General features: G+C 43.9%; 2 protein-coding genes and 1 long non-coding RNA gene across 7 annotated transcripts; 1 reads left to right on the top strand and 2 right to left on the bottom strand.

Moving 5' to 3' along the window:
* The first annotated feature begins 6508 nt into the window (after positions 1 to 6508).
* Positions 6509 to 13285, top strand: LOC120942906. Of its 5 annotated transcripts, none has more exons than XR_005750261.1 (6): positions 6510 to 6897; positions 6987 to 7094; positions 7489 to 7646; positions 10432 to 10554; positions 11004 to 11307; positions 13067 to 13285. It is a non-coding gene; the product is annotated as an uncharacterized LOC120942906 (long non-coding RNA). The 5 variants fall into 5 exon arrangements; XR_005750260.1 differs by having other exon boundaries at positions 6511 to 7094; positions 11004 to 11075; positions 11201 to 11307; XR_005750259.1 differs by having other exon boundaries at positions 6510 to 7094.
* LOC120942905 lies at positions 9427 to 13849 on the bottom strand. Its single transcript, XM_040355858.1, has 5 exons — positions 13463 to 13849; positions 13061 to 13230; positions 12858 to 12926; positions 11214 to 11273; positions 9427 to 10095 (listed from the first exon to the last, which is right to left on the bottom strand). Exons 1-5 carry the CDS (start codon positions 13702 to 13704, stop codon positions 9719 to 9721), a joined length of 918 nt encoding a protein of 305 aa, XP_040211792.1. The 5' UTR covers positions 13705 to 13849; the 3' UTR covers positions 9427 to 9718.
* Positions 13850 to 25514: 11665 nt separating this feature from the next.
* Positions 25515 to 26683, bottom strand: LOC120942552 (mas-related G-protein coupled receptor member H-like). The gene has a single exon (XM_040355527.1). The coding sequence runs from the start codon at positions 26649 to 26651 to the stop codon at positions 25671 to 25673; it is 981 nt and encodes a 326-aa protein (XP_040211461.1). The 5' UTR covers positions 26652 to 26683; the 3' UTR covers positions 25515 to 25670.
* Positions 26684 to 26887: the final 204 nt, after the last annotated feature.

Below are 26887 nucleotides of genomic sequence, written 5' to 3'. Positions count from 1 at the left end.
GTGTATATATATTAGCTCTGTGTGAATGGGTTGAACATATTTTTTGGGCGATTTCCTATGCTGGACGAATGTTTTTCATTGATTTTAAAAGAAAAGTACCACATTCGCCACTTAATGGCGCTAAGTATTATGAGAATTTATTGTGATTTTAGGCACCATCTAGTGGCCAAATGTGGTATATTACATTTTAAATCAATGCATTCAGCCACTAGATGGCGCTAAGTATCATTTGAATTTATTATGCTATTAGCTCCATCTAGTGGCTAAATGTGGAATTGTATATTTTAACCTCTTGAGGACCGCTCCACGTACTACCTCCCCATATGAGAGGAGGACCGCTACTCGGCTCCCGCTGTGTTCAATCCTAGCAGGAGCCGGTCGCCGGTGGCATGCGATCGCGCCCCAGACCCGTAATAAAAAAAACATGTACAGGTATGTGATTTTACGAACCCTGCCGCAGACTGCGGCAGGGTTCGTAAAATCACATACCTGTACATGTTTTTTTTTATTACAGTCCCATGCCACTGGCGACCGGCTCCTGCTAGGATTGAACACAGTGGGAGCCGAGTAGTGGGTCCGGCGGACCCGATATCTACTGGGACCATAGGCGTGCCAAAAGGGTGTGCCAGGTGTGCCTGGGTACACCCTAATCCTGGATTTGGCAACCCATAAATTGTGGGCAGGTGACAGGTTAGCCGCGATCCTTACTTGCCTGGACAGGATAGGCGGCCGGAGTGGAAATTAATGGACCGATCTGTATTTTCTTCTGCAGCAGATGAAAGTAGGCTTCTCCTCCTCTTCCTCTCGCCGGTATTCAGCTGCTAAAGGAGGAAAATACAGGGGATTGGTACCAATGTATGCCACCCCTCTTGTCCCAATTCCTTTTCTTTCTGCTGCCCAGGTCCCCCTGTACACTCACCTGCTCCCCCCCCCATTGTTTTAGGATAGTGGTTCTCAACCTTCTAGTGCCGTAACCCCTTGATAACATTTCCCAAGTTGTGGGGGCCCCTAACAGTAAAATTATTTACGTAGCGTGGGTTGTCAGCACCCAAGGCAAGACAAGGATTTTCCACCCTTAACCCATGGATATTTAGCGCTCACTGAGTCCCTTCCACTTGTACAGTATGAGCTGATAAAAGTGATAACAGATTAGTTGGAGGCGTGATAGGCTTCCCTGAAGAGATGTTAGAGTAGGAGATAGCCGGACAGATTGAGATGGAGAGTTCCAGAGCATAGGAGAGGCTCTGGAGAATGCCTGGAGATGATCATGGGAGGAGACAAGGGAGCTAGAGAAAAGGAGGTCTTGAGAGGAGTGGGGAGGAAGTAGACATGTGCAGTTTTTTAAGTTACGAATACGTTTTCCGTTATTTTTCGTTATTTTCGTTGATTCGGTAACCAACGAATGAACGAACGGCTTAGCTAAAATTATAACGAATAACGATATTTCCCTAGTTAACGAATATGGAAAACAACGAATATACGAAACTGTTAAATGTAAAAAAGCAGAAACAACGAAAGAAAAAATGAACGAAAACACAGAATTAACGAAAACACCGAACACCCCCCATAAAATCATAATTACGAAAAAATAAACGAAAATGCAAACTTACTATTGCTAATAGTCGAATAACGAAATGAAAACAACTAAAATGCCGAACAAAGAATAAAATACGAAAATCGAATCTAACGAAAAATAACTTACGAATCTTCGTAAAACGTAAATGAAAACAACGAATTTTAATAAATAAGGTAATTTCAGTTTCGTTTCTCCTAAAATACTTCTGGACATTGACCAATAGCCACTAAGCCCTGTCCCTTCCCCTGAAGAGGTTTGTTCCTTCCCCCAATGAGCTTCTTTCTCATTATCTAGTGGCTCCTTGACCTTGTGTCTTTTTCTAGGCTAGACTGCATTTCATTCCATCCAGAGTCCAGATAGGGTGTCTTTGGGTAGGTTGCACCGGTTTTGTGGATCTTAGAGCTAATTTGTAGTTGTTATAGAGAACTTCTTAAGCATACTCTAGATTCTCATTCCTAGATTTGTAATTGTAAATATCTCTGACATATTTTAGTTTTCTCCTACGTCAGACTGCATTCTAGACAGGGTGTGTGTGGTGTTGGATTTGTGACTCAGTGACTCACTCATTGGTGACACTTAGAAATTATACATTTATACTTATTATGCAGTGCTCACTGATTACTATTCATTTTTTCTCATATTTTCTGCAGTTATTTTTTCCCCTTTTGTGAGACAGTGTAGGACTGTGTTTTATTATCTTGCCTATATATTTTTTTTACTTTAGCATAGCCACCAGTGCCATTATAGTCTAGTACTAGGCCAGCCCAGGCAGCAGCCAGTACTCTACTAAGATATAAATGGTGGTGGTAGAAGTTGATTAGTAGAGCTTTGTTGCATTTTAATCCTGACCAATTGTGTAAGGCCTGATAAATCAACAATCATACTCCGTCCTCAATACCTTTATTTTTCAGAATACATTATCATTTGTATTTTTTTCTGAAAAAAAACACAATAATAATATTTCTAATATAAAAATTTTTTGTACTTTTCCCACTTATTCTCACATTCTCACCATGAGGAAAGCAACAGAGGAAAAAGTTGAGTGTGACACAGCAACAACAACTTCTGAATATAGGCCAACTGTAACCCCAGATGTTTTTTACAAGACATGCCGGTCACGGGCAGTTCCTGCAAAGGTTGTTGCTAGTGTCCATAATTTTAGGCAGCCAAAACTTGAAATTTTACAGCTTGAGGAGGAGCAAATTGCTCAGCCTCCAGATGTAAAAACAGCACACAATATATTGGAAACAGATAATAGCAGCATCTTTTTTCATTCTCATAGTTCAGTATCTAATCCTAATCCAAGTAGGCACCTGGCAGAACAGGATGCTGCTAAAGTAGAATTACCTGAGAGTCTGACCCTTGAAGGCCTTGACCTTGAAGGAATTGATTTAGATTTTAATATAGAGGATAATGCACAACTTGTAAACCAAATTCATGAGGATATTATATCTATGAGTCCTTACTCCTCTGCCCCTGAGTCCCCTCTGTTATTTCCCGACTCCTCACCTTCAAAAAAAAAATTGCCTGCACCATTACAAACCTCTTCAGGCTTAGTTGTTTTGCCTAAATGTCTTTCATATCCAAGTAGTGCAACTGCCACCATTGTTAGTCCACCAAATTCCTCCAAAGACACGGAAGCTGCACATACCCATCAGCCAGAGGCAATTGTAAAACAATCCTCACCGGCCACTGGGAACCGCAGATCAAAAATATGGGAACATTTTGTTACTGTTGGTGACGGGCGCATGGTGAAATGCAAATTATGTGGCAGGGAAGTGAGCCGTGGGAGAGACATAGCCCATTTAACCAATGCCGGGATGAATTACCATTTCCGTGCACACCATACACCGGTGCTGCTGAGAGAAGAAAGTGGAGTTGCAGCTCCACCTAGTAAAAAGAGAGGAAGCAGCAACACTACTGCTGCCATTAACCCCAAAAGGCTCAACAAGGGGCAGGAAGATGAAGGGACTTCTTGTGTAGTTGACACATGTCGCCCCATTCCTTTACAGCAGCCCACGCTGCAACAATTTCCCAGTTTCCAATCAAGGGGTATGTCTCGTCAACAGTCCCTTAAAATCACCCGTCTGATAGGGGAACTTATAGCAGTTGGGGGAGCACCCTTTAATATAGTTGAAGGACATACATTTAAAAACCTCATGAAGGTGGTTGCACCTCACTATGTTCTCCCCTGCCGTACTACCTTTAGTAGGAAAATTGTACCCTCTTTATATAATTCCTGTGTTGGATTACTGAAAGAGGAGCTGGGCAGAGCAGCTGGCCAGTCTGTCCATTTTACTACAGACTTGTGGAGCGCTCCCAGTGGGCAACATGCCTTTTTGTCATTGACGGCTCACTGGTGGCAGCCCAAGGAGTCACAACCAAACAAACCAAAAGCAGGAATGAGAAGCACAGGTGCTAAGGCAGCAGAACCTCCTGAGCATGGGCAACGCACATTCTTGTTGCATGCTGAAGTCATGGACGACCAGCACACTGCTGTAAATATTTTACGTGCACTTCAGAAAATGGTGGCGCAGTGGCTTGGGGAGGAGTCAGGCACACGGGCAAAGATGGGCTTTATAGTCACTGATGCTGCAGCAAACATGCTCAAGGCAGTGCGAGATGGCAGATTTGTTGGCATTCGTTGCTCTGCACACGCCCTGCATCTCGTTGTGAAGTCTGCTTTGGACGATGAAAGTGAAACATCAAAATTGTCTGCTATCTTAGACAGTTGTAGAAAAATAGCAGCCCATTTTCATCGTAGTGTGAAAGACAGTCACATACTCAGACTTGAGCAGAGTAAGGCTTGCGTTCCACAGCACCGCTTGAAGGTAGATGTAGCCACCCGTTGGAACTCCACTTTGGAGATGCTCGAACGTATCATGGAACAGCAAAAGCCAATACACGCCATGTCAAATGAACATGTTATTGGTGTAGCAAGGCCAATAAGCAGGGAGGAGTGGAAAATAATTAGTCAGGTGGTGGCTGTGCTTAGCCACTTCCGAGATGTAACAGAAAAATTGAGCCTAGAGAATGCAAGTCTGGCTCAAGTAATCCCTCTCTACATCTATCTTATCACTAAGATGGATGGCTTTCTAAACAAAAGCGAGCCCTTGCCTGGCGGCATAGTTCAAGATGTAGCTGCAATTATAAAGAGACTGAGGGGACAATTGAATAGAAGGATGAACGAGCTCATAGAGGCATGCCCTGAGCTAATGCTTGCCTCTATGTGCGATCCACGCATTAAAGGAAAAATGGCAATAATTCAGAGTTCCCTTACCACCTATAGGGATCTATTAATTCAGAGGGTTTTTGACAGTCACCGAAAATTGTTTAGGCCGGCAGAGGGTGAAGAGGAAGAAGATCAGGAGGAGCCTGATAGTGACATTGTGCCACCATCACCTACTGTTATTAGTACAACCACTGCTGAGCATTCCACTAGAAGACCTGACGTTTGGAGTTTGGCATTACATACTTTAGTTGGACCCACAAAAATGCCCACCATGAAAAGAAGCATTGTGTCAGATCATGTTAAATTATACTTGTCTGAACCCCATTTGGCCTCCACTACAGATCCATTAGAGTATTGGGATGAGAAAAGGGGTATTTGGCCTGCTCTTTCTGTGGTGGCACAAGAGCTACTTTCTTGCCCCCCGACCTCTGTGCAAAGTGAGCGTGTATTTTCTATCACAGGAAATATTCTGTGCCCACAGAGGTCCCAGCTGGCCCCACAGCTGATGGAGCAGATGGCATTTCTGAAAGTCAATCTTCCAAAGCTGGGCTACCCAGAACTAAGCTTTACAACAGAATAATTCTAATTATACTACTTCTTAAGTTCTTATGTTTATCAAATCGATAAAGATATTGTTAATAATTTACCTGTTCCAAGTATAGATGGCGATGCCAAAAAATAAATACAACAAAACCAAATATAGTGCATGTCATGATATACTGTATGTACCAAAAGTAATGTTACATGAATACAATATACGATAAAGTATCAATCACAATGTAGATACAGCAAGCATGAGAAGCTGTGATCAGCCACAGTCTATATAATTCAAAGATTTATTTTTTGTTGGGTGGGCAACATTGATTACCTCAACATTTTATTTACTATTTTTTTTTATAATTTCCTGACCCCAGGCCCCCCCCCAAATAATTCAGAGGTTGTAAACATGAAAAAAGAGTTTATACTGTAAGGGTGATCCTAGCTTGTTAGGCTCTCAATCTCTAACTTTGAGATTTTAGCTTTTGAAATACAAATATTTAATAATGTGGTTGCAAGCCCACTTTAAATAAAATACAAAAATAAAATACGTGCAAGACAAAGGCAAATACCTGCATACTATATCATAATGAGCTAGTATGCATAGCATACTAGCTCATTATGTAATACCACTGATCGGCGAAAACCTCGCTGCGGTGGCCGACACAACGGCTGGCGACATGTAATCCCGCTGTTAAACGTGCAGGTTTAGCGTCTCTGGGCAATCACAGCGCAAAACCCGGAAGTAACTCCGGGCCTACATGCTGCTGCCCGATGATGTGTCGGCCACTGCAGCGGGGGCTTTGATCGCAGGTGAGTATTACATAATCAGCTTCTATGCTATGCACGCAGGTCTGCCAGTCCTGGCATGACCACCTTAAGAAAATGCACGATCGTTCTAAATTATCCCCTAAACCATGAATGGAGGTATTTCAAGCACCTACATACAGGTAAGCATTAATATAGTCTTCCAGGTAGCTAAAAGTACTATATATTTATGCATTTCTGTTGATATATCTATTTTGAATCCTGACATGCACTATGTTTGTTTTTGTTGATTTTATTATTTCCCATCACATCTTACAACTTGCAAACGTTTGAATTGAAGTAGATCTATGCATAAGGGTAATAATAATAATAATAATAATAATAATAATAATAATAATAATAATTAATAAATAATAATAGTTTTTGTTTACATTCACAAATCCAATATCTACTACCACCGTTTGCAAGAATGTTATCAACCCAAGCTGGGGTTAGTTTGTTTATTTTTCATTCGTTTTTGGAGTAATGTTTTGACTCCTTGGCTCTGAAATTAAGCCACAAAAAAAAAAAGCTACCATTCCATAAAGAAACCTACTCCACAATTCCACGGCTCGCAATACTCCCACAAACACTGGGGCTCTCCTCCTACTGTGCTCTTGCTGCAGTGCAGACTGCTGCCACCTGCCCTCAAAGAAGAAATATTACAGTTCACGTTTGGAAGACATCTCACCACACTATGGATTTAATCCTGGTTAAGTATGTTGCCTGTGGCACCCTTAAACACGTGAGTGGCTTATCAATTTTCCCCTACTCACCTTCCATCATTCCATTAATTATTTCTTCTAATTTATATCCCTCTCTCTTTTTTTGCAGTTGCAATTTACTGACGTCATGTCTCACATGCATGCCTAACATTGGACCTGGATGTGGATGAGGAGGAAGCAAATAGAAAAACACATGAGGTTTTTTCAGCACTTCATAGTAAGTATTAAGACTAAGAGTAAACCCCACTTAGGATGTTATAATGATATACTTGTATGACTTTTTTTTTTAAATAAATCACATTTATTTGTCATTGTGTGTGAGTGAGTATGGGGTTAGTCTGTGTGTTTAAGGGTCAATGTGAGTATGTCTGTGTTTTTCTGTGATTAAGTGTCTGGGTCAGTCTGGCTTTGTTTACAAGGCACTTCATTTATTGGCCAGTGTGTCTGTCAGTTAAAGTGTGTGTCGTCTTTATGGGTCAGTGTGTGTCACTGTGTATATGTATATTTTAAGTGGGTGTGAGTAAGTATATTGGTGTGTGTCATGGAATGCATAATGTGCAAAAATGTTATTTTGATGTATATATGGAATACAGTTGTGTTACTTATTTTAGGTTTTTTGACATCGAAATAATTTCTTCTATGCCATTGTCAGTGTATCACCTCCACACTTCCCAGAGCTACAAATCTAAACTCATGCTTTATCTTGGCCCTGGTATTTTGATTCCATTCTGACCACCAGGGATCTGAATGCTGCTCAGCTCCATGCAAGGTAAGAACAGGGAGACTGGGAACTGTATTATCTTTTGGAATAGTGATTAAAATTCCATTGCAGCGAAAGCAGATATTTTCTCATTAGTTTACCGATCGGCAGGGATGGACTGGCCATTGGGACTACAGGGAGTTTCCCGGTGGACCGATGGCTCAGTGGGCCGGCTTCAGTGACAGCAGACCGCCGCCCCCCTCAGCTCCTCTGTCTCTCCCTACCCACAGCGCTCACCTGGGGGGGAACAAAGAAGCAGAGGGAGGACCAGAGGAGCAAGGGGGAACGACAGAGGAGCATGGGGGAGGGGACGGACAGCTGATTTAACAGCTATGGCCTGGGAGTTTCTCACTTCTGCCTAATCTTGTCCCATAAGGGGGGGGGCACCAAACTGATTCTTTGCCCCGGGTGAAATAATGTCTAGCTTCCCCAGTGGTACTGCCTAATAAAGTAGAACGGCTAGGGGCTAGTGAAGGGGGAGAGGGGGCTTGGGTGGCCGGGGGGGGGGGGGTTGCGGGAGTTGTCCTGTCAAAGTGGGCCAGTCTGGATGAAGTCCAGGGCCAAATTTTTGTCCCAGTCCATCCCTGCCGATCGGGTACATTCTCTGCCTAACTCAGCTCTGCTGCATACCATTTGAAGATACAAAATTGCAAAATGCCTCCACGTGTCTTTACAAGATGTGATAGTGGGATACATGTTTTTCCCTAATGTCTACTTATATTGTCCTCCGCTACCTCCCTAGCCCCTCGGTCTATAATTTTTCACCCTGGCTATCTTATTCCAGTATCCACACTCCCACTGCTGTTAGTATCCCCCCCCCCCTGCTTCCTGTGTTGTTTTACTGTCCAGTGTCCACTAACAGTGGGGAAACATTAAAATATAAATGAATAGTTTAAGGTAGACTGTGTGGGCCAGATTCACATAGAAGAGCGGCGGCGTAACGTATCATAGATACGTTACACCGCCGCAATTTTTCATCGCAAGTACTTGCACTTGCGATGCAAACCTACGCCGGCGGCCTCCGGCGCAAGGCGGGACAATTTAAATGGGCGTGTGCCATTTAAATTAGGCGCGCTCCCGCGCCGGACCTACCGCGCATGCTCCGTTTCCGAACTCCCGTCGTGCATTGCGCGCCGTGACGTCATTTTTTTCGAACGGCGACGCGCGTAGCGTAATTCCGTATTACTGGACGGCTTACGCAAACGACGTTATTTTTAAAATTTCAACTCGGGAACGACGGCCATACTTTTAGACAGCAATACGCTTGCTGACTAAAGTTAGGGCACCAAAAAAAAAAGACTAACTTTGCGACGTGAAACTGTGGGAATGGAGTTGGGTGTATAGGATTTTACTGTGTTTTTTATTTTTGTTTTTTTATTTTTTGTGGTTGAACTGGATGGACTTGTGTCTTTTTTCAACCTGACTAACTATGTAACTATGTAACTATGTAACGCGAAAAACCGCCGTCGATCGCCGTAACTCCTAATTTGCATACCCGGCGCTGGTTTACGACGCAAACTCCCCCCCAGCGGCGGCCGCGGTATTGCATCTTAAGATCCGACAGTGTAAAACAATTACAGCTGTCGGATCTTATGGCTATCTATAGCATAGATAGAACAACAGATACAACGGCGAATCAGCAGATACGCCGTCGTATCTACTCTGTGAATCTGGCCCTTAGAGTTTGAAGTTCGGAATAAAATACTATTGTGTGTGGGAAATGAATACATAATAATTTAGCAGATAATGTGATGATGTATATAAATAAATAATAATAATAATAATAATATTAGACCAAAAATAGTTTTATATTCACAAAAAAAAAAATATTTTCATAGAAATTACAAACACACATGCTGGGTAGGTGTAACTTGGCAGCATAAGAAAACGTTTCTACCAAAATCAAGGAACAGTAAAAAGATCGATTCTGCATAATAATTTGCGATGAGATGGGCAGAGGAAGGTCTAGCCTTCATTTTTCAAAACGTCTTTGTTGGTTATATGTTCATCGTAGCTCCCAGGCATTGGAGCAATGTGTCTGGAAATATCTTCAAGTAAACAAAATATACTCTGTCCAATGCCTAATTGTGTTGTTGGCTTGCCCGGGCCAAAATTATTTCAAAACTCTCAGTTTGCTGCCTGCTCAACTGATGGGTAAGCCGGGTAAGCCTTTTGACCTTTCGTTGTAGTTTTCGGTTGTCACACCTTAATTCTATAAGCTCCCTCAGAATGATCTCCTGCACAGTTGGGAAAGGCGGTACAGCAGTAGGTGGCATCAGGGCATGGGGTGGCTGAATGAATGAACCTTGTCCTCTGTGCTCCTCCTCTGGGCCGGGGGAGAAATCAGGAGTCTGGGGAATGATAGGGGTAATCTCTGGCTGAATCTCCAGCCTCTCCAAAAGAAGAACAGGAGAGTGCGGGCTGCACTGTACTCTCCTCTCAGGGTGGTATTGCTGATCTGAAATAGATAAGATAGGCAAAGTTTGATGAATGATGAAAGCGTTCATAGTAATGAATTTATTCAGATTAGACTTTTATGTAGTAGTAATATTGAATAATGGAGCAAATGAAAGATTGAGTTGGGGAGGGGGGATAAGTTGTATTAATGATTGAGAGAAAACAAAAAATCAATTTAAACTTATTTAGGTAAATCTACACATTGCATTTATATCCTAAAGTTAAAAAAAATTAAAAGGTTATTTAATAAAATAACCTTTATAGAAGTAAATAAATACAATATAAAAATTGCAGAAACAGAAAATGCCTTAAACAGAAAATCTTTTTTCTTTATTAGATAACATATTTATCAGCATATGACACGCACATTTAACTCCTGAAAAGCTTTCTGTTAAAGACGGAAGAAAGAGTGAAGATAATGTTGAAGATAAAGTTCTTAAAGGGTCCCAGTAGGTTGCAGGTAAAAAGGGCATATGTCTTCTAAATTTATTATCGTAGTATTTTTGATATCCTACTGCAAAAACCTTTGTAGCGCTTTTATACCCACTAAAAGATAAAAAAATACCTGTAAAGCAAAGGCATAATGAGCTAGTATGCACAGCATACTAGCTCATTATGAGCTAATAACCTTGTAAGTAATTTAGTGTGCCGTGCTAGGTTTGCAGGGCGAATATCTTCTAAACCATACAGGTTATAGAGATATTATGTATAGATATTATAGGCTTAACGGTAGTTTAAAAAAAAAGCGCAAAAGAGCTGTTGAACACCTTTCAATAAGGGCTACTAAATTCAAAATCATTAAAAGAACCAAAGGCAGAAAAAAAATTTCAACACGGTGGAGTTCAGCAAAAAATCTTTGTGATAGGAATGAATCTCTGACATCACAGCCACTCTCATTTATTTCCACAGTTTGCGCAGTCCTCCTTGATATATCAATCCCCCTTCAAATCACAGTGTCCCTTTCACAGTCACGTTCTAAAGGTATGAGGTGTCATTTTTGTACGAATTTTTAAATTGAACTTTTAGGTGTATTACATGAAAATGCCTATGTGTAAATAGGGTACATGATGATAATGGAGTTAGTGCTGTGTCCTGTTTCTTCCCAGATCATGCACTTACCCTGAGGAGGAGCAATGGTCCTGCCAGAAGCCGATGCTGGAGGGTCTTGAATGCAGCTTTCTGTTAAAGACGGAAGAAAGAGTGAAGAGTCAAGGTAATGTTCATGAAAAAGTCAACAGCTGTATTTACAATTTTTGCCTGAGATATGTCGTATAACTACAATATTTTCTACTATGAAATCAAATATTCAACCAAAAATGGACTGAGGAAATGTAAAATATAATCAGAAGTTGCTGATGTGTTAAAACAGATGTTACATTTCTGGCAATTTTTAAGATTAACAAAATATATGTAAAATATGCTATCAAGTATCTACATATCATTTACTACAACCCCCATATACATAGTACCAGGGCTAAATTAGCTACTAGCCAGGCCTCAAGGGTTACTAGCCAACAGTTAGTTGCCACACCCAACCCTTAGCTTGCCCCACCCCTAATTCAACCCCTAAACACGCCCTCATAAATTATCTCATTAAATGACACAAAATTGTTTTATGCAGAATAAAATATTAAAAAAAAATATTAACACCAACTTTATCCAAAACCACCAATGAAGCCTGCCTGTGCCCACCTATGTAGCCTGTGCCCACCAATGCACCCTGTGCCCACCATGCAGCCTACATGTGCTGCAGGTAAAGAGCGATAAACGCTTTCATTTCAATTGATGTTTTCCCGCTACTAAACAGCCCTGCCCCATGGCCAGGAAACTTTAATTTACAGATCGCCCGTCCTGGGATTGGACAGGATAAAAGTCCCGGAGGAGGGGATGTATGTGGCAGCAAGCGGCGGGGAACACGGCAATGTCAAATCAAAGCTGTTATCGATGTGTTCTCCTCTCTCTTCCCCCCCTGTGATCGATGAGAGAAGGACTCCCTTTCAAACTATGCTGTTGGCGGAGCTCTCACCCCTTTCTCGGCATCCCTCAAAATCTAGTCACAAAATGAAAGCAGGCAAGTTTGAATTTGGAAGGGTGCATACATACTACTACTATACCCACCTTTTGATTTAAAAATCACATTTCTTACATCAGCTTCCTCAGAAGCTGATGTAACCTTCAGAACCTTCAGAACCTGATCAGAACCTTCACATGACAGTTTCCCCTTCACAATTATGTTCTGATCTGAACCCCCTTCACAGTGGTAAATTTCACCCACCTTCACAGCACATGTGAACAGCTGTGTTCTCTGTCCCACCCTGCAACTTGACCCACCTTCACCTAACAGCCCCACGCAGCTCTGCCCCCGTCACAATTCAGCATCCACAGCTCTGACCTTGCTACCTTGCTTGGGCACACAGAACCGTAGACACAATAAATACTATAGTGGGTGGAGCAGAAGTTGCTGAAGTTATCCAGCATAATGTTGTTTGTTAGGGCCGCATAGCAACCAACCAATCACCTGCTGGTTAATTTTAAAAAGTTCTCTTCAGCTGCTCTATTGCTGCCCACTATTTTGCATTGCTATTTTTTCGGCTCACTGTGCATAACGAGCCTTCTGCTCTCGACTGTGATAGTGAAAGCTGAGTAGCCAGGGAGACAGAAACGGCACCTAATTGTCTCAACTGTGACGGTCTGCATGGCACAGTGACTTGGTCCAAGTAGTAAATAGCAGTTCATTAGATATCCTTTGTGTTGGGTACTCACCACCAGAATGTTGTTGATAGGATGTACTTGGAGTTGGAGCTGATCCTTCCAAGGATGATGTTTCTTGATCTGGAAAACATGAATGTAAAAAAATAAAAATAAAAGTCATACATGTGTAGTCATCATAAACAATAAGATAGCTTTACAAATATATTATAACTGCAATATATATAAATTATAATGATATATTTAATTTTCCTCACCACCAGCTCTATGATTTTGACCCCTGCTGCTGAATCCAGGGACATCCTCTGCCAGAAGGACATCTCTTAGCTCCGCCTCCCACTCTCGCAACTTGATAGGCTTTCCTCGGTTTTGTCCTAGTCGAAGCCTCTGCATCTTCTTTGTAACCGTTGCCCGACAATCATAGAACCTGCAAATGTACATAAACATTACAATTACATTAATAAAAAAACAAATACTTAGATTAATGTTTTTTGAAAACCACATTTCTTTTCACATTGTGATGGTTATATGTATACTGTTCAGCATGTGGCTGTGACAAATACATTTTTTGGTTACGTTGAACTGTTACTTTTTTGTTATTGACTACAAAACTGTGTATTTTTTACACAAGAGTGAAAGAATATTTTAATATTAATTACCTGTGTCTGACGCCATTGGTGGGCCTGTGAAACTTGGAGACCGCATTCACGGAGTCCCGGACTCGTTCCCAGGCTGCTGACTTCTCAGATGCTGGCACGGATTGGCAGAAGAGTGTCACTTTTTCTTTTGATACTGCAGCAACCAATGCAGCATTCTCCTCTTTGGTATATATGGGTCCCCTTGATTTCTGTCTCTTGGTTCGCTTGTTCTGCTGCACATCTGAGTCCGCACTATCTGACATAGGAGGGGCCACATGTCTCCTTTCTTTGCCATGCTCCCGCTCCACTACACCTCCACATTCCCTTCCATGCCTCGGCTTCACTCCACACCAATCCTCCCCTCCCCGCCTCCTCTCCCCTCCATGCCTTTCCTCCACTACCCTCCTCTCCTCCCTTTCACGCCTCTTCTCTCCTCCACGCCTTTCCTCCACTACCCTCCTCTCCTCCCTTTCACGCCTCCTCTCTCCTCCACGCCTTTCCTCCACTACGCTCCTCTCCTCCACTCCACTACTCTCCTCCACGCCACTCCTCTCTTCCCCTCCATGCCTCCTCTTCTCTCCATGCCTCCTCTTCTCTCCATGCCTCCTCTTCCCTCCATGCCTACTCTCCCCTCCATGCCTCTCCTCGACTCTACTCCTCTCCTCTCCTCCACACCTGTCCTCCACTCCACTCCTCTCTTCCCCTCCACGCCTCCTCTTCCCTCCATGCCTCTTCTCCCCTCCATGCCTCTCCTCCACCACACTCATCTCATCTGCTCCACACCTCTCCTCCACTTCACTCTCAGTCACACCAACAAGTCTCACATCAACACACTGACTAACACCAACATTCTCACTCTCAGTCTCAACACTCACATGTCCATTCTCACTCCTATACATGATTTTAATTGCCCAAAAGATAGCAAACCAGTGAAACCACCACACAAAAACAAGTCGAAATTCGACAAGCCCACCTCTGCCCTGCTCTCTGTTCCTCCCTCGCCAAACCACGCACTCATACACCGTCTCAAAATGGAGTCCAGGGGCGGAGGCTATAAGCCGCGCATCGAAAACGAAAGTAAAGTATGACATTTTCGAATGGTTAAGATTTGCTGCGATGTACTTACGAAAGTACGAATGATTTACAACACACATTAGCAGCGTTAGCGGAGCAATTCTGACACATTGCGTAAAATAACGAATTAAGGCCCGATTACAAATTTACTCAAACAATCTTACGAAAGTAATAATCAGTCAGTATCAGTAAGACCGTCAAGTAGTCTATCGCAGCCAAGTTAGATTTACAAAATTACAATGAGTAGTGTGTTGAATCAACGTAAAATGTATTTTAACTGAATTACGAATGCACTAAGATCTACTAAAGCACGTTTTTACAATCGAATGAAACAAGACACGAAAATACGAATGATGATAAAACAACGAAGATCTATTTCCTACGAAAATACGAATGCGGCACGATGGTAAATATAATGTAAATACGAATCTAAAAAAACGAAAAATATACCAACGTAAAAACGAATAAACAAATAAATTCATTCAAAAAATACGAACGAAGCAGAATACAAAACATAACGAAAATACGAATCTCGATTCAACGAAAAATAAACTAACAAAAAAAAACGGAAACGGAAAAAAGAGTGTTACGAAAATACTAAAGAGTACGAATACGATAACTAACGTCTTACGAAATTACGACTCGTTACGAATCACGATAAACGAACAGAAACGAAACAGAAATAAACGAAAATTTTTGCTGTGCACATGTCTAGGAGGAAGGTTTGGGGGATATTTGGAGACAAGATAGGTGATGTAATGTAGCTTGGGGGGAATAGCTGTAAATGGCTTTCTATGTTGTAGTCAATATTTTGAAGTTAATTCACTGAGTAATGGGAAGCCAGTTTAAGGATTGGTGGAGAGTGGTGGCAGACACTGAGAGGAGGCCAGTGTAGGGATTGGTGGAGAGGGATGGAAGACACTGAGAGGAGGCCAGTGTAGGGATTGGTGGAGAGGGATGGAGGACACTGAGAGGAGGCCAGTGTAGGGATTAGTGTAGGGATTGGTGGAGAGGGGTGGCAGACACTGAGTGGAGGCCAGTGTAGGGATTGGCGGGGAGGGATGGAGGACACTGAGCGGAAGCCAGTGTAGGGATTGGCGGGGAGGTATGGATGACACTGAGCAGAAGCCAGTGTAGGGATTGGCGGGGAGAGATGGAGGACACTGAGCGAAAGCCAGTGTAGGGATTGGCGGGGAGGGATGGAGGACACTAAGCGGAAGCCAGTGTAGGGATTGGCGGGGAGAGATGGAGGACACTGAGCGAAAGCCAGTGTAGGAATTGGTGGGGAGGGATGGGGGAAACTGAGCGAAAGCCAGTGTAGGGATTGGTGGGGAGGGATGGAGGACACTGAGCGAAAGCCAGTGTAGGGATTGGTGGGGAGGGATGGAGGACACTGAGCGGAAGCCAGTGTAGGGATTGGTGGGGAGGGATGGAGGACACTGAGCAGAAGCCAGTGTAAGGATTGGTGGGGAGAGATGGAGGACACTGAGCGAAAGCCAGTTTAGGAATTGGTGGGGAGGGATGGGGGACACTGAGCGAAAGCCAGTGTAGGGATTGGTGGGGAGGGATGGAGGACACTGAGCGAAAGCCAGTGTAGGGATTGGTGGGGAGGGATGGAGGACACTGAGCGGAAGCCAATGTAGGGATTGGTGGGGAGAGATGGAGGACACTGAGCGAAAGCCAGTGTAGGAATTGGTGGGGAGGGATGGGGGACACTGAGCGAAAGCCAGTGTAGGGATTGGTGGGGAGGGATGGAGGACACTGAGCGAAAGCCAGTGTAGGGATTGGTGGGGAGGGATGGGGGACACTGAGCAGAAGCCAGTGTAAGGATTGGTGGGGAGAGATGGAGGACACTGAGCGAAAGCCAGTGTAGGGATGTCGGTGATGATGGTCAGATGTCGGTGATGATTGTCAGATGTTGGTGATGATGGTCAGATGTCGGTGATGATGGTCAGATGTTGGTGATGATGGTCAGATGTCGGTGATGATGGTCAGATGTTGGTGATGATGGTCAGATGTCGGTGATGATGGTCAGATGTTGGTGATGATGGTCAGATGTCGGTGATGATGGTCAGATGTTGGTGATGATGGTCAGATGTTGGTGATGATGGTCAGATGTTGGTGATGATGGTCAGATGTCGGTGACGATGGTCAGATGTCGGTAATGATGGTCAGATGTTAGTGACGATGGTCAGATGTCTGTGACGATGGTCAGATGTGGCTGATGATAGTCAGATGTCGGTGATGATGGTCAGATGATGGTCAGATGTTGGTGACAATGGTCAGATGTTGGTGACGATGGTCAGATGTTGGTGACGATGATCAGATGTTGGTGATGATGGTCAGATGTTGGTGATGATGGTCAGGTGTTGGTGACGATGGTCAGATGTTGGTGATGATGGTCAGATGTTGGTGATGATGGTCAGGTGTTGGTGACGATGGTCAGATGTTGGTGATGATGGTCAGATGTCTGTGACGATGGTCAGATGTTGGTGACGATGGTCAGATGTCGCTGATGATGGTCAGATGTTGGTGATGATGGTCAGATGTTGGTGACGATGGTCAGATGTCGGTGACAATGGTCAGATGTGGCTGATGATGGTCAGATGTTGGTGACGATGATCAGATGTTGGTGACGATGATCAGATGTTGGTGATGATGGTCAGATGTCAGTGATGATGGTCAGATGTGGCTGATGATGGTCAGATGTGGCTGATAATGGTCAGATGTCGGTGACGCTGGCCAAATGTTGGTGATGAATCTGATGATTGATGATCTTTTTAGGAGTCTTCTGGTCTTCGGATAGAGGTATTCTTTAGGTAAGAACTATGTATTAAATATCTGCATTTATTGTTTGAGTAAACTTTGGTTAAAATTATAACCAGATGACTGTTGCACAACAGATCATAAAATCATCAACTATTTCTAGGGAAATACAGGACAAAAACCAAAATAATCAGTTCTCAGAAGACAGATAATTAAGATGATATCCAAGTGGTCAGCGTGTCCTAAAAATTGTTTTATTAATATATTCCAAAAACATATACTAAGAACTGTTAAATCCTAACACTGAATATTCTTGATTTAGACTTTTATGGTTCACCATCCTAGAACCCAGCATGGGCCCTCTGTGGTCACGGGTCGCCCTCAAACATCTCATAAGTATATATTTGTATTACACATAAATAGAAGTAGAGCAAAGGTTTGTTTCATAAGCTGCCTTATAATTGTAAAATAATCAGTAACTATTGTGAAGGTGCGTCTTGTCGCTACAAACGTTGGTGTAAGATCTTATTACAACACTTGGTGGAGGAATTGACTCGTCATTTACCGGTTTGGTGATTTACAAATGATAGGAGATGATGAATCTTCATTATCTGGAAGGGCCGGAATTCACTGAGGATTATCACTAATTACTCCACAACTCCCCACCCACAAGCATTCCACAAAACTATTTTCACGCTGCCAAAAATAATAAAGTTTAAATTGGCAACTCTACACCCTGAAAACTCCCTCCTATGGGACTGTTTACATATCCAGAAATAAAGTTTATATTAGCAATTAAATCCATGGATAGGTCTGGAGCAATGAGGTGTCACCAGCAAGAGGTGTGTCCAATGAAAGCCAAACTCATAATCAAGCAATTTTCAATTATACACTTGAAGACCCGGTCTTGTCTGAAATGTTTTGTTTACTAGTTTAAATCAGTGTGTTTTGCTAGTAAATTACTTACTGTATATACTTGAGTATAAGCCGACCCGAATATAAGCCGAGGCACCTAATTTTACCACAAAATTCCTACTGCGCATGCGCGATTAGCGCGGCACTTTGTGAGCAGCCAGCTGTCTTTTGGGACGCAGACAGCGGGGGGGGGGGTCATAATTTCCCAAGAGCACAGGCGAGGGAGGAAGTGAACTAGGAGCTCCGCGGGAAAGGAAGTGGCAGATTAGGAAGACTGCCTAGCAACAGGGCGTTTCTGGTAAGTAAAAAAAAAAAATTCTTTGAATGTTTTTTAATAGGTTTCAAGGAGACTGCTAATGTAATTTTTTGTAGGGTGGACCTCCGCTTTAACATTTTGCAGCAGAATTATAATATTAGTGTCATTTCAGTGATGTTATAAACAGGACAGAGAATTAAATAAAATATATGCTTTTTCATTTAAAGCAACCTGATTTTTTTTACTTTTTTGTCTATGGATTCCATAAAAAAAATACATGTGTTGATTTATTTTTAGCAATGACAAAGTTATAGTAGAAAAAAATAATTGAATTTTAAAAATTGCTCTGCTGCAAAGGCGGAGTGGAGGCGCCCACGCAATTTTTACATTTCTATTATGTTTTTTTTTTCTACAATTACTTTTTCATTACTTAAAATTAATCATTTCCATTTTTTTTATGGAATCCATAGACAAAAAAGTAAAATGCGGGGGTTAATAATATACTGCTCCAAAATAAAATGTGGCTCCACCCACCACCCTGTGCAGTGATTGGCCTGAATGTTGTATTGTCTAATGCTGTGCGTCAGTCTGGATGATCTGGGTAGTCAGCGTGTGCCGGGGAATGAAACAAATAAATAATATCTATATATATATATACATTCCTCACATTTATTACACACGCTGTATTCCTTCCCGTAAGCTGGGAACACCCTCTGGATCCCCGCCAAATATAATCCGTATAATAATCATCTCTGTGGAATTTATACACAAGCTTGCCAGACACAACTATAAATGCCGATACCCACCTGATTGTTACTGTACAATATACACCTTGTGTCAGCGGCACATACGTGGGCGCCTCCACTCCACCCTTACTGTATACAGCCCTTGGATCTGGGACAGTGGCGTCTGGTGCTCAAATTATTTTTTTTGGGGGGGGGGGGGCGCAAACAAACTGAAAAAAAAACCCCATCAATTGCCACCTCTGTGCCCATTAAACGTCGCCACTGTGCCAATCAAACGCCACCAGTTTGTCCACTCAAATGCAGCCAGTTTGTGCCCCCAAATGCAGCCAGTTTTTCCTCCCCAATTTCTGCCAGTTTGTCCCCCCAATTGCCGCCAATTTTTGCCCCCCCTAATTTCCGCCAGTTTGTCACCCAAATTGCCGCCAGTTTGTCCCCCCAATTTATGCCAGTTTGTGCCCCCAATTTCTGCCAGTTTGTGCCCCCAATTTCTGCCAGTTTGTGCCCCCAATTGCCATCAGTTTGTGCCCCCAATTTCTGCCAGTTTGTCCCCCCAGTTTGTGCCAGTTTGTCCCCCCAATTGCCGCCAGTTTGTCCCCCCAATTGCCACCAGATTGTCCCCCCAATTGCTGCCAGTTTGTGCCCCCAGTTTGTGCCAGTTTGTTCCCCCAATTGCCACCAGTTTGACCCCCCAATTGCCGCCAGTTTGTCCCCCCAATTTATGCCAGTTTGTGCCCCCAATTTATGCCAGTTTGTCCCCCAATTGCCGCCAGTTTGTGCCCCCAATTTCTGCCAGTTTGTCCCCCCAATTACTGCCAGTTTGTCCCCCCAATTTCTGCCAGTTTGTGCCCCCAATTGCCGCCAGTTTGTGCCCCCAATTGCCGCCAGTTTGTCCCCCCAATTTCTGCCATTTTGTGCCCCCAATTGCAGCTAGCTGGTGCCCCCAATTGCCGCCAGTTTGTTCCCCCAATTTCTGCCAGTTTGTGCCCTCAATTGCCACCAGTTTTCCCCCCAATTGCAGCTAGTTTGTGCCCCCAATTGCCACAAGTTTGTGCCCCCAATTTCTGCCAGTTTGTGCCCTGAATTGCCGCCAGTTTGTGTCCCCAATTTATGCCAGTTTGTGCCCCCAATTTATGCCAGTTTGTGCCCCCAATTGCCGCCAGATTGTGCCCCAAGTTTTATCACCAAGGGCAGCTCCCCAGATAGCAAGCAATTGAGCTGCAAGTGTGAAAATGCATTTCTAAGCTACTGTATTGCTAGACTTGCTGGGCTTCACATATTTGAACACAGCATCTGCTGGGATGGGTGAGGGTGAGAGAATGTTTGTGATAGGCGTTTCTCAGCAAACAGAGTTCCGCCTATCACGCCTCTCAATAGCTTCAGGTACACTGACTCGAGTATAAGCCGAGGGGGGTATTTTCAGCCCAGAAAAAAGGACTGAAAATCTCGGCTTATACTCGAGTATATATGGTAAATGCGAACTGGATGTGGGTTTTCGCCATAGCCAATTCACATGAAAATGGAACCGGCTCACACAGCACCGGGGGGCAGCCACGGTCCGCATTTGGAAAGGGTCTTGTGCGTCTTCTGGTCCGACTCAGGTGTAAATTCAGGCAACCTCAGCCTGAACTCCAGCCAGGACCCTCTCCCCAAACGCTTTTCACTATGCCCCCCCTCAGTGCTCACCCATGGGGATACTCCTGACTAAACTCCAAGGGGCAGAGCAAAACACGTAGGTGGCATGGCCTGGCTGGAGTGCAGGCTGAGGTTGCCACTTACTACCATATCTTAGGATGATATAGATATGGGGTCACAGGGACATCTTCCTTCATACAGGGGGTGGGAGGAGCCCAAGATAAGTAGAGCCAGGTGTGGGTGGAGCCAACTGTCACAAATAATATTTAATATGTTAATTTTCTTTGATTTTCACAGGGACACCCCGGCGGCTCTTCTGCGATGCTGGACGTGGAAAGCACCTACCCTTAGTAGCACTATGTAAGTGCACCTTATACTGACAACTATTTTTTTGTATTTTAACCAAATAAAATAACGCTGCACTAGGAATTGCTTGGCGCTTCTCTTTCTTTTTTCTCATACATTATTATACCTGGCGGGGATCCAATGGGTGTTTCCAGCTGATGGGAAGCCGTGTCCCAGATCCAGAGGAATACATACGGTGTGTATAATAAGTCTCAGGAATGTACATTAGATAATAGTATATAACAAAATCATTCATTAGGTAATTTCCTGGCCCACGCTGACTAACGAGGTTATCCAGTGTGACACGTAACTCTTACATAGTAGAGCACATCCCAAGCAATGTCTGCAGAAGTGGAGGACTGAGTGATAATTACAAGGAGAACAGACAAGTTGGGATAAATCTGAGCTGGACGACACTGCTCCGTGTCATAAACTAAACTAATGTAAACATCCCTTGTAATAGGAATATGACATGACAGGACCTCTTTACAGTGAGATATGGGGGTCAATAAGACCCCAAATATCACCTCCTGGCTGGGAATCCTAAACTAAAATATAAAATAAAAAACGATCACGGCATCCCAGCCGAGACAGCGCAGTTTTTTTTTAATGCAGAGGCCAGGCATGACGTCATAACATCGCGCCAGGCCTCCGAACGATCATAGAGACTCCGGCGACCATCTATGGTGAACATCCGGGGGCGGCGTATCAGTTCTCCGACTCACCGATCGCAGCAGTGAGTCGGTAGAAGCACCGGAGGGCGGCGGGAGGGGGGAGATGTCCCCTTTTGCCGCCTGTAAAAATGTTCAAGCGGTAGGGAATCGCCGGCTGAAAATGCCGATATCTGAATGATGCCTGTAGCTGCACCCGTCATTCAAATATCACCGCACAAAGCAGCAGCACCCCCCAATACTCAATGTCATTTTTGTCAGAAGCCCCCCCCCCCTAGGCGGGGGGCAGCATTAAAGGACCCGGCCTTGGGGCGGCAAAGGGAGTAAATCCGGCCCTGGTAAAGTCCCCTATGATATCTAATGCCCCGTACACACAATCGGAAATTCCGACAAGAAAAGTCCAATGTGAGCTTTTGGATGGAGATTCCGACTGTGTGTAGGCTCCATCGGACTTTTTGCTGTCGGAACAACTTTGCTGTGGCAAACAAAAGATTGAGAGCAGGTTCTCTAAAATCCAATCGTCTGTAGCAATTCCGATGTGCAAAATTCCAACGCATGCTCGGAAACAATTGGCCGCATGCTCGGAAGCATTGAACTTCATTTTCTCGGCTCATCGTAGTGTTGTACGTCACCGCGTTCTTGACGGTCGAAAGTTCAGAGAACTTTTCTGTGACCGTGTGTATGCAAGCCAAGCTTGAGCGGAATTCCGTCGGAAAAAACATCCAAAAAACGTTCACGGCATCCCAGCCGAGACGGCGCAGTTTTTTTTAATGCAGAGGCCAGGCATGACGTCATAACATCACGCCAGGCCTCCGAACGATCATAGAGACTCCGGCGACCATCTATGGTGAACATCCGGGGGCGGCGTATCGGTTCTCCCACTCAACGATCGCAGCAGTGAGTCGGTAGAAGCACCGGAGGGTGGCGGGAGGGGGAGATGTCCCCTTTCGCTGCCCGTAAGAACAATCAAGCGGTAGGGAATCGCCGGTTGAAAATGCCGATATCTGAATGATGCCTGTAGCTGCACCCGTCATTCAGATATCACCGCACAAAGCCCAGGACGTCATGTGACAGCCTGGGGGCGCCAAATGGTTAGGAGGAAAGGTAAAGTCCCCTATGATATCTAATGCCCCGTACACACAATCGTAAATTCCGACAAGAAAAGTCCAAATTGCTGGCGGTGCAAATCCGCCAAAGGAGATTTTCTCCACGTTTTTTGGGCTTGTCAAAAGGTCCAATCGTTCTGGATTGACGTTTTTAGTCTCTTGTCCACAACCATTGGATCTGCGGTTACGCCCACTCCAGAATTAGCATTATTAAACCTGACAATCAAAGATATTCCTCCCCCCGCCAGATACATTACATCTCTTCTAGCCTCCAGACTATGTAAGACACGCATGTGGCGTTTGGAGACGTCCCCGGTAGTCGCCCAGACAATAGACCTGGTTAACCTGCAATACTCTTATAAATGCATTATGGCTGCTACTACGGGCCAAACCTGAAAAAAATGGAAACCCTGGCTGCCATGGTCCTCCGGACCCAGAGCTGTCCCTCTGCTGTGACACACCTATCCTCTATATAACCTTCTTGACCGAGTACAATGTGAACCCTTCCTCACCGCCCATATATGAGATTGCTGCACTATGATGGCGACTGTTACTGGAGATGTATCTCACTTGTTGGTGCATGTATACCTAGTGCTCTCTCCTGTTGGGTCACAAAAATGCTCCCGGTTGGGGTGACCCATCAGGAGCGAGGTCATCGGCTATGCTCTTGCAACATCTTCTACATGTACCACCGAGAATGACAAGATAGTCGGGTTCTATCTCTAGTTATTCAATATCGCTGCACATTGTTTACAATATTTGTACCTTGCATTTTATTAAGTCTTCTATACTTTTGCTAAAACTAATAAAAACTTTTGAAGGAAAATCCAATCGTCTGTAGTAATGCCGACTCACAAAATTCCGCATGCTTGGAAACAATTTGACGCATTCTCGGAAGCATTGAACTTAATTTTCTCGGCTCGTAGTGTTGTACGTCACTGCGTTCATGACGGTCGAAAGTTCAGAGAACTTTTCTGTGACCGTGTGTATGCAAGCCAAGCTTGAGTGGAATTTCGGCGGAAAAACCATCCAAGGTTTTTTTCCGAAGGGAAAATCCGATCGTGTGTACGTGCCGTTAGACTCGATTCTTTCACCGATTGTTATAAATCTCACCAGTGGTGTTTAGACTGAGAACAACATCCTTTTGCAAAGGTGTTACCACCCGCTGCTATGCCAATGTCTATATCCAACATGGATTCATGAAAGACAGAAGTTGTCAGACAAACCTGATTTCCTTTTATGAAGAGGTAAGTAAAACCCTGGACAGAGGCGTGGCTGTGGACGTGATATATTTGGATTTTACAAAAGCGTTCGATACAGTTCCGCACACACAGCTCATGTGTAAGGTAAGGTCTACAGGATTGGATATATCAGTTTGTAAATGGATAGAAAACTGGCTGAAAGACAGAATTCAGAGAGTCGTGGTTAATGATTCTTACTCTGAATGGTCCAATGTTATCAGTGGTGTACCCCAAGGTTCAGTGCTGGGACCCTTACTTTTCAATATATTTATAAATGATATTGGGTCTGAGATCAAAAGTAACATTTCTGTCTTTGCAGATGACACCAAGCTATGCAGTGGAATAACGTCCTTACAGGATGTCTCCAATTTACAAGCCGACCTCAATGCTCTGTCTGATTGGGCGACTAAGTGGCAGATGAGGTTTAATGTAGATAAATGTAAAGTTATGCACTTGGGGGCTAAGAATATGCATGCATCATACATACTAGGGGGAGTACAACTGGGGGGGTCTGTAGTGGAGAAAGATCTGGGGGTTTTAGTTGATCATAAGCTCAATAATGGCATGCAATGCCAAGCTGCGGTTTCCAAAGCGAGCAAAGTCCTTTCTTGTATTAAGAGAGGTATGGACTCCAGAGACAGAGATATAATTTTGCCCCTGTACAAATCATTAGTAAGACCTCATCTGGAATATGCAGTTCAGTTTTGGGCACCAGTTCTCAAAAAGGATATAGGAGAACTGGAGAAAGTGCAGAGAAGAGCAACCAAACTGATAAGAGGCATGGAGGAGCTCAGCTATGAGGAAAGATTAGAGGAACTAGATTTATTCACTCTTGAGAAGAGGAGAATAAGGGGGGATATGATCAACATGTACAAATATATAAGAGGTCCATACAGTGAACTTGGTGTTGAGTTATTCACTTTACGGTCATCACTGAGGACAAGGGGGCACTCTTTACGTCTAGAGGAAAAGAGATTTCACCTCCAAATACGGAAAGGTTTTTTCACAGTAAGAGCTGTGAAAATGTGGAACAGACTCCCTCCAGAGGTGGTTCTGGCCAGCTCAGTAGATTGCTTTAAGAAAGGTCTGGATACTTTCCTAAATGTACAGAATATAACTGAGTACTAAGATTTGTAGGTAAAGTTGATCCAGGGTAAATCCGATTGCCTCTCGGGGGATCAGGAAGGAATTTTTTCCCCTGCTGTAGCAAATTGGATCATGCTCCGCTGGGGTTTTTTGCCTTCCTCTGGATCAACTGTGGGTATGAAGTTGGGTGTATAGGATTTTACTGTGTTTTTTTATTTTGTTTTTTGTGGTTGAACTGGATGGACTTGTGTCTTTTTTCAACCTGACTAACTATGTAACTATGTAACTATGTAACTATGTTACCAAACCACCAGAAGCATTTCTCAGTGAGCATCTCCTTTACTTTTTTTGGACTTAGTGGAAAGTTGCGGTGGAATATTTGTAAACCAGTCTACAAAGTTTTGTCACCATCGATCTCTACAGCCTCCGATTTGTCTTCAGTCTCAGTCTGTTGACTTCCCATTGTGATGTTCTCCTCAGACGTCTGGTTTGAGTCCTCCTGGAAGGCCAATTTCAAGGCCTGTGCCGTGGAGATCCTCCTCTTCCACCTCCCCACAATGATATAGATGTAGGGATTGGCAGCAGAATTGAATGCGGAGCACAGGAAGATCACAATGATGGAGATGAGCCTCATGTAGGCTGTGGGCACCACAGCAAAGAAATACACCATCCTTAGAACTCTGGATGGAGCCAGTGAAATGAGATAGTTTACGATGGCGGCAACGACCACAATGTAGAGCTTCAAAGGGCGGCACTCTACAGACGACTTCTGGATCTGGATGAGAAGGACCACGCTGGAAGCAACCATGAGAAGAGTGACCAGGAGGAAAACAGCAGAGGTGACGATGTATACGGTAGAGCGGTGCTCTGGGATCACCAAGCGTTCCAGTATAGATATCAGAAGGGACAGGATCCACATCACCCCGCTCAGTACGGTGGACAGGTGCGCCGGCCGCCGGCATTTGTACCAGAGGGGAAAACAGACAGACAGGCACCGTTCACAGCTGAGAGTCGCAAGGAAAAAGAGGCTTGCGGTAAATGTTAAACTGATCAGCAGTTCTCCAAATATACTGATGCCCCGCTTACTTTCACTGGTGGTGGGCACTCCATTCATCGCGCACGCAAGATACAGAAAAAAGATGGCGCATCCCACCGAGAACAGGAAGTCGGCCACCGCCAGGTTCAGGATGTAGACCGTCGACTGACTGAGTTTAATTCTGAACCAGAAGTAGAAAATGACGATGGTGTTTCCAACAAGTCCAACGAGGCAGAGGAGGACGATGACCCCACACAAGGCCGTCTCTGTACTTTTCGGTGTGAGGCTTGTAAGGTTAGATGGAGGAGACGTGTCATTTGACGTTAGATTGGACATCTTGTCACGTTTACCGGTCTAGTAGAGATCATTCTCCTCTGCAAAGCAAAAAATGAGAAGAGAAGGAATTATTTGTATGTGGTGTATAAAGAGAGTCAGACTTAGGTTCTCAAATTTACCACCTTTGCGTCTTGATTCGATTTAGTTCACATTTGTTAGCGTTATACAGGGCCACCATCAGGGGGTACAGGCAGTACACCTGTAAGGGGCCCAGATGGCAATCCCCATTTTTTTTT

The sequence above is a fragment of the Rana temporaria genome, chromosome 6, assembly GCF_905171775.1.
Source record: "Rana temporaria chromosome 6, aRanTem1.1, whole genome shotgun sequence".
NCBI lineage: Eukaryota > Metazoa > Chordata > Amphibia > Anura > Ranidae > Rana > Rana temporaria.
The sequence above is the reverse complement of the archived record's forward strand: the minus strand, read 5'-3'. Positions and strand labels throughout refer to the sequence as shown.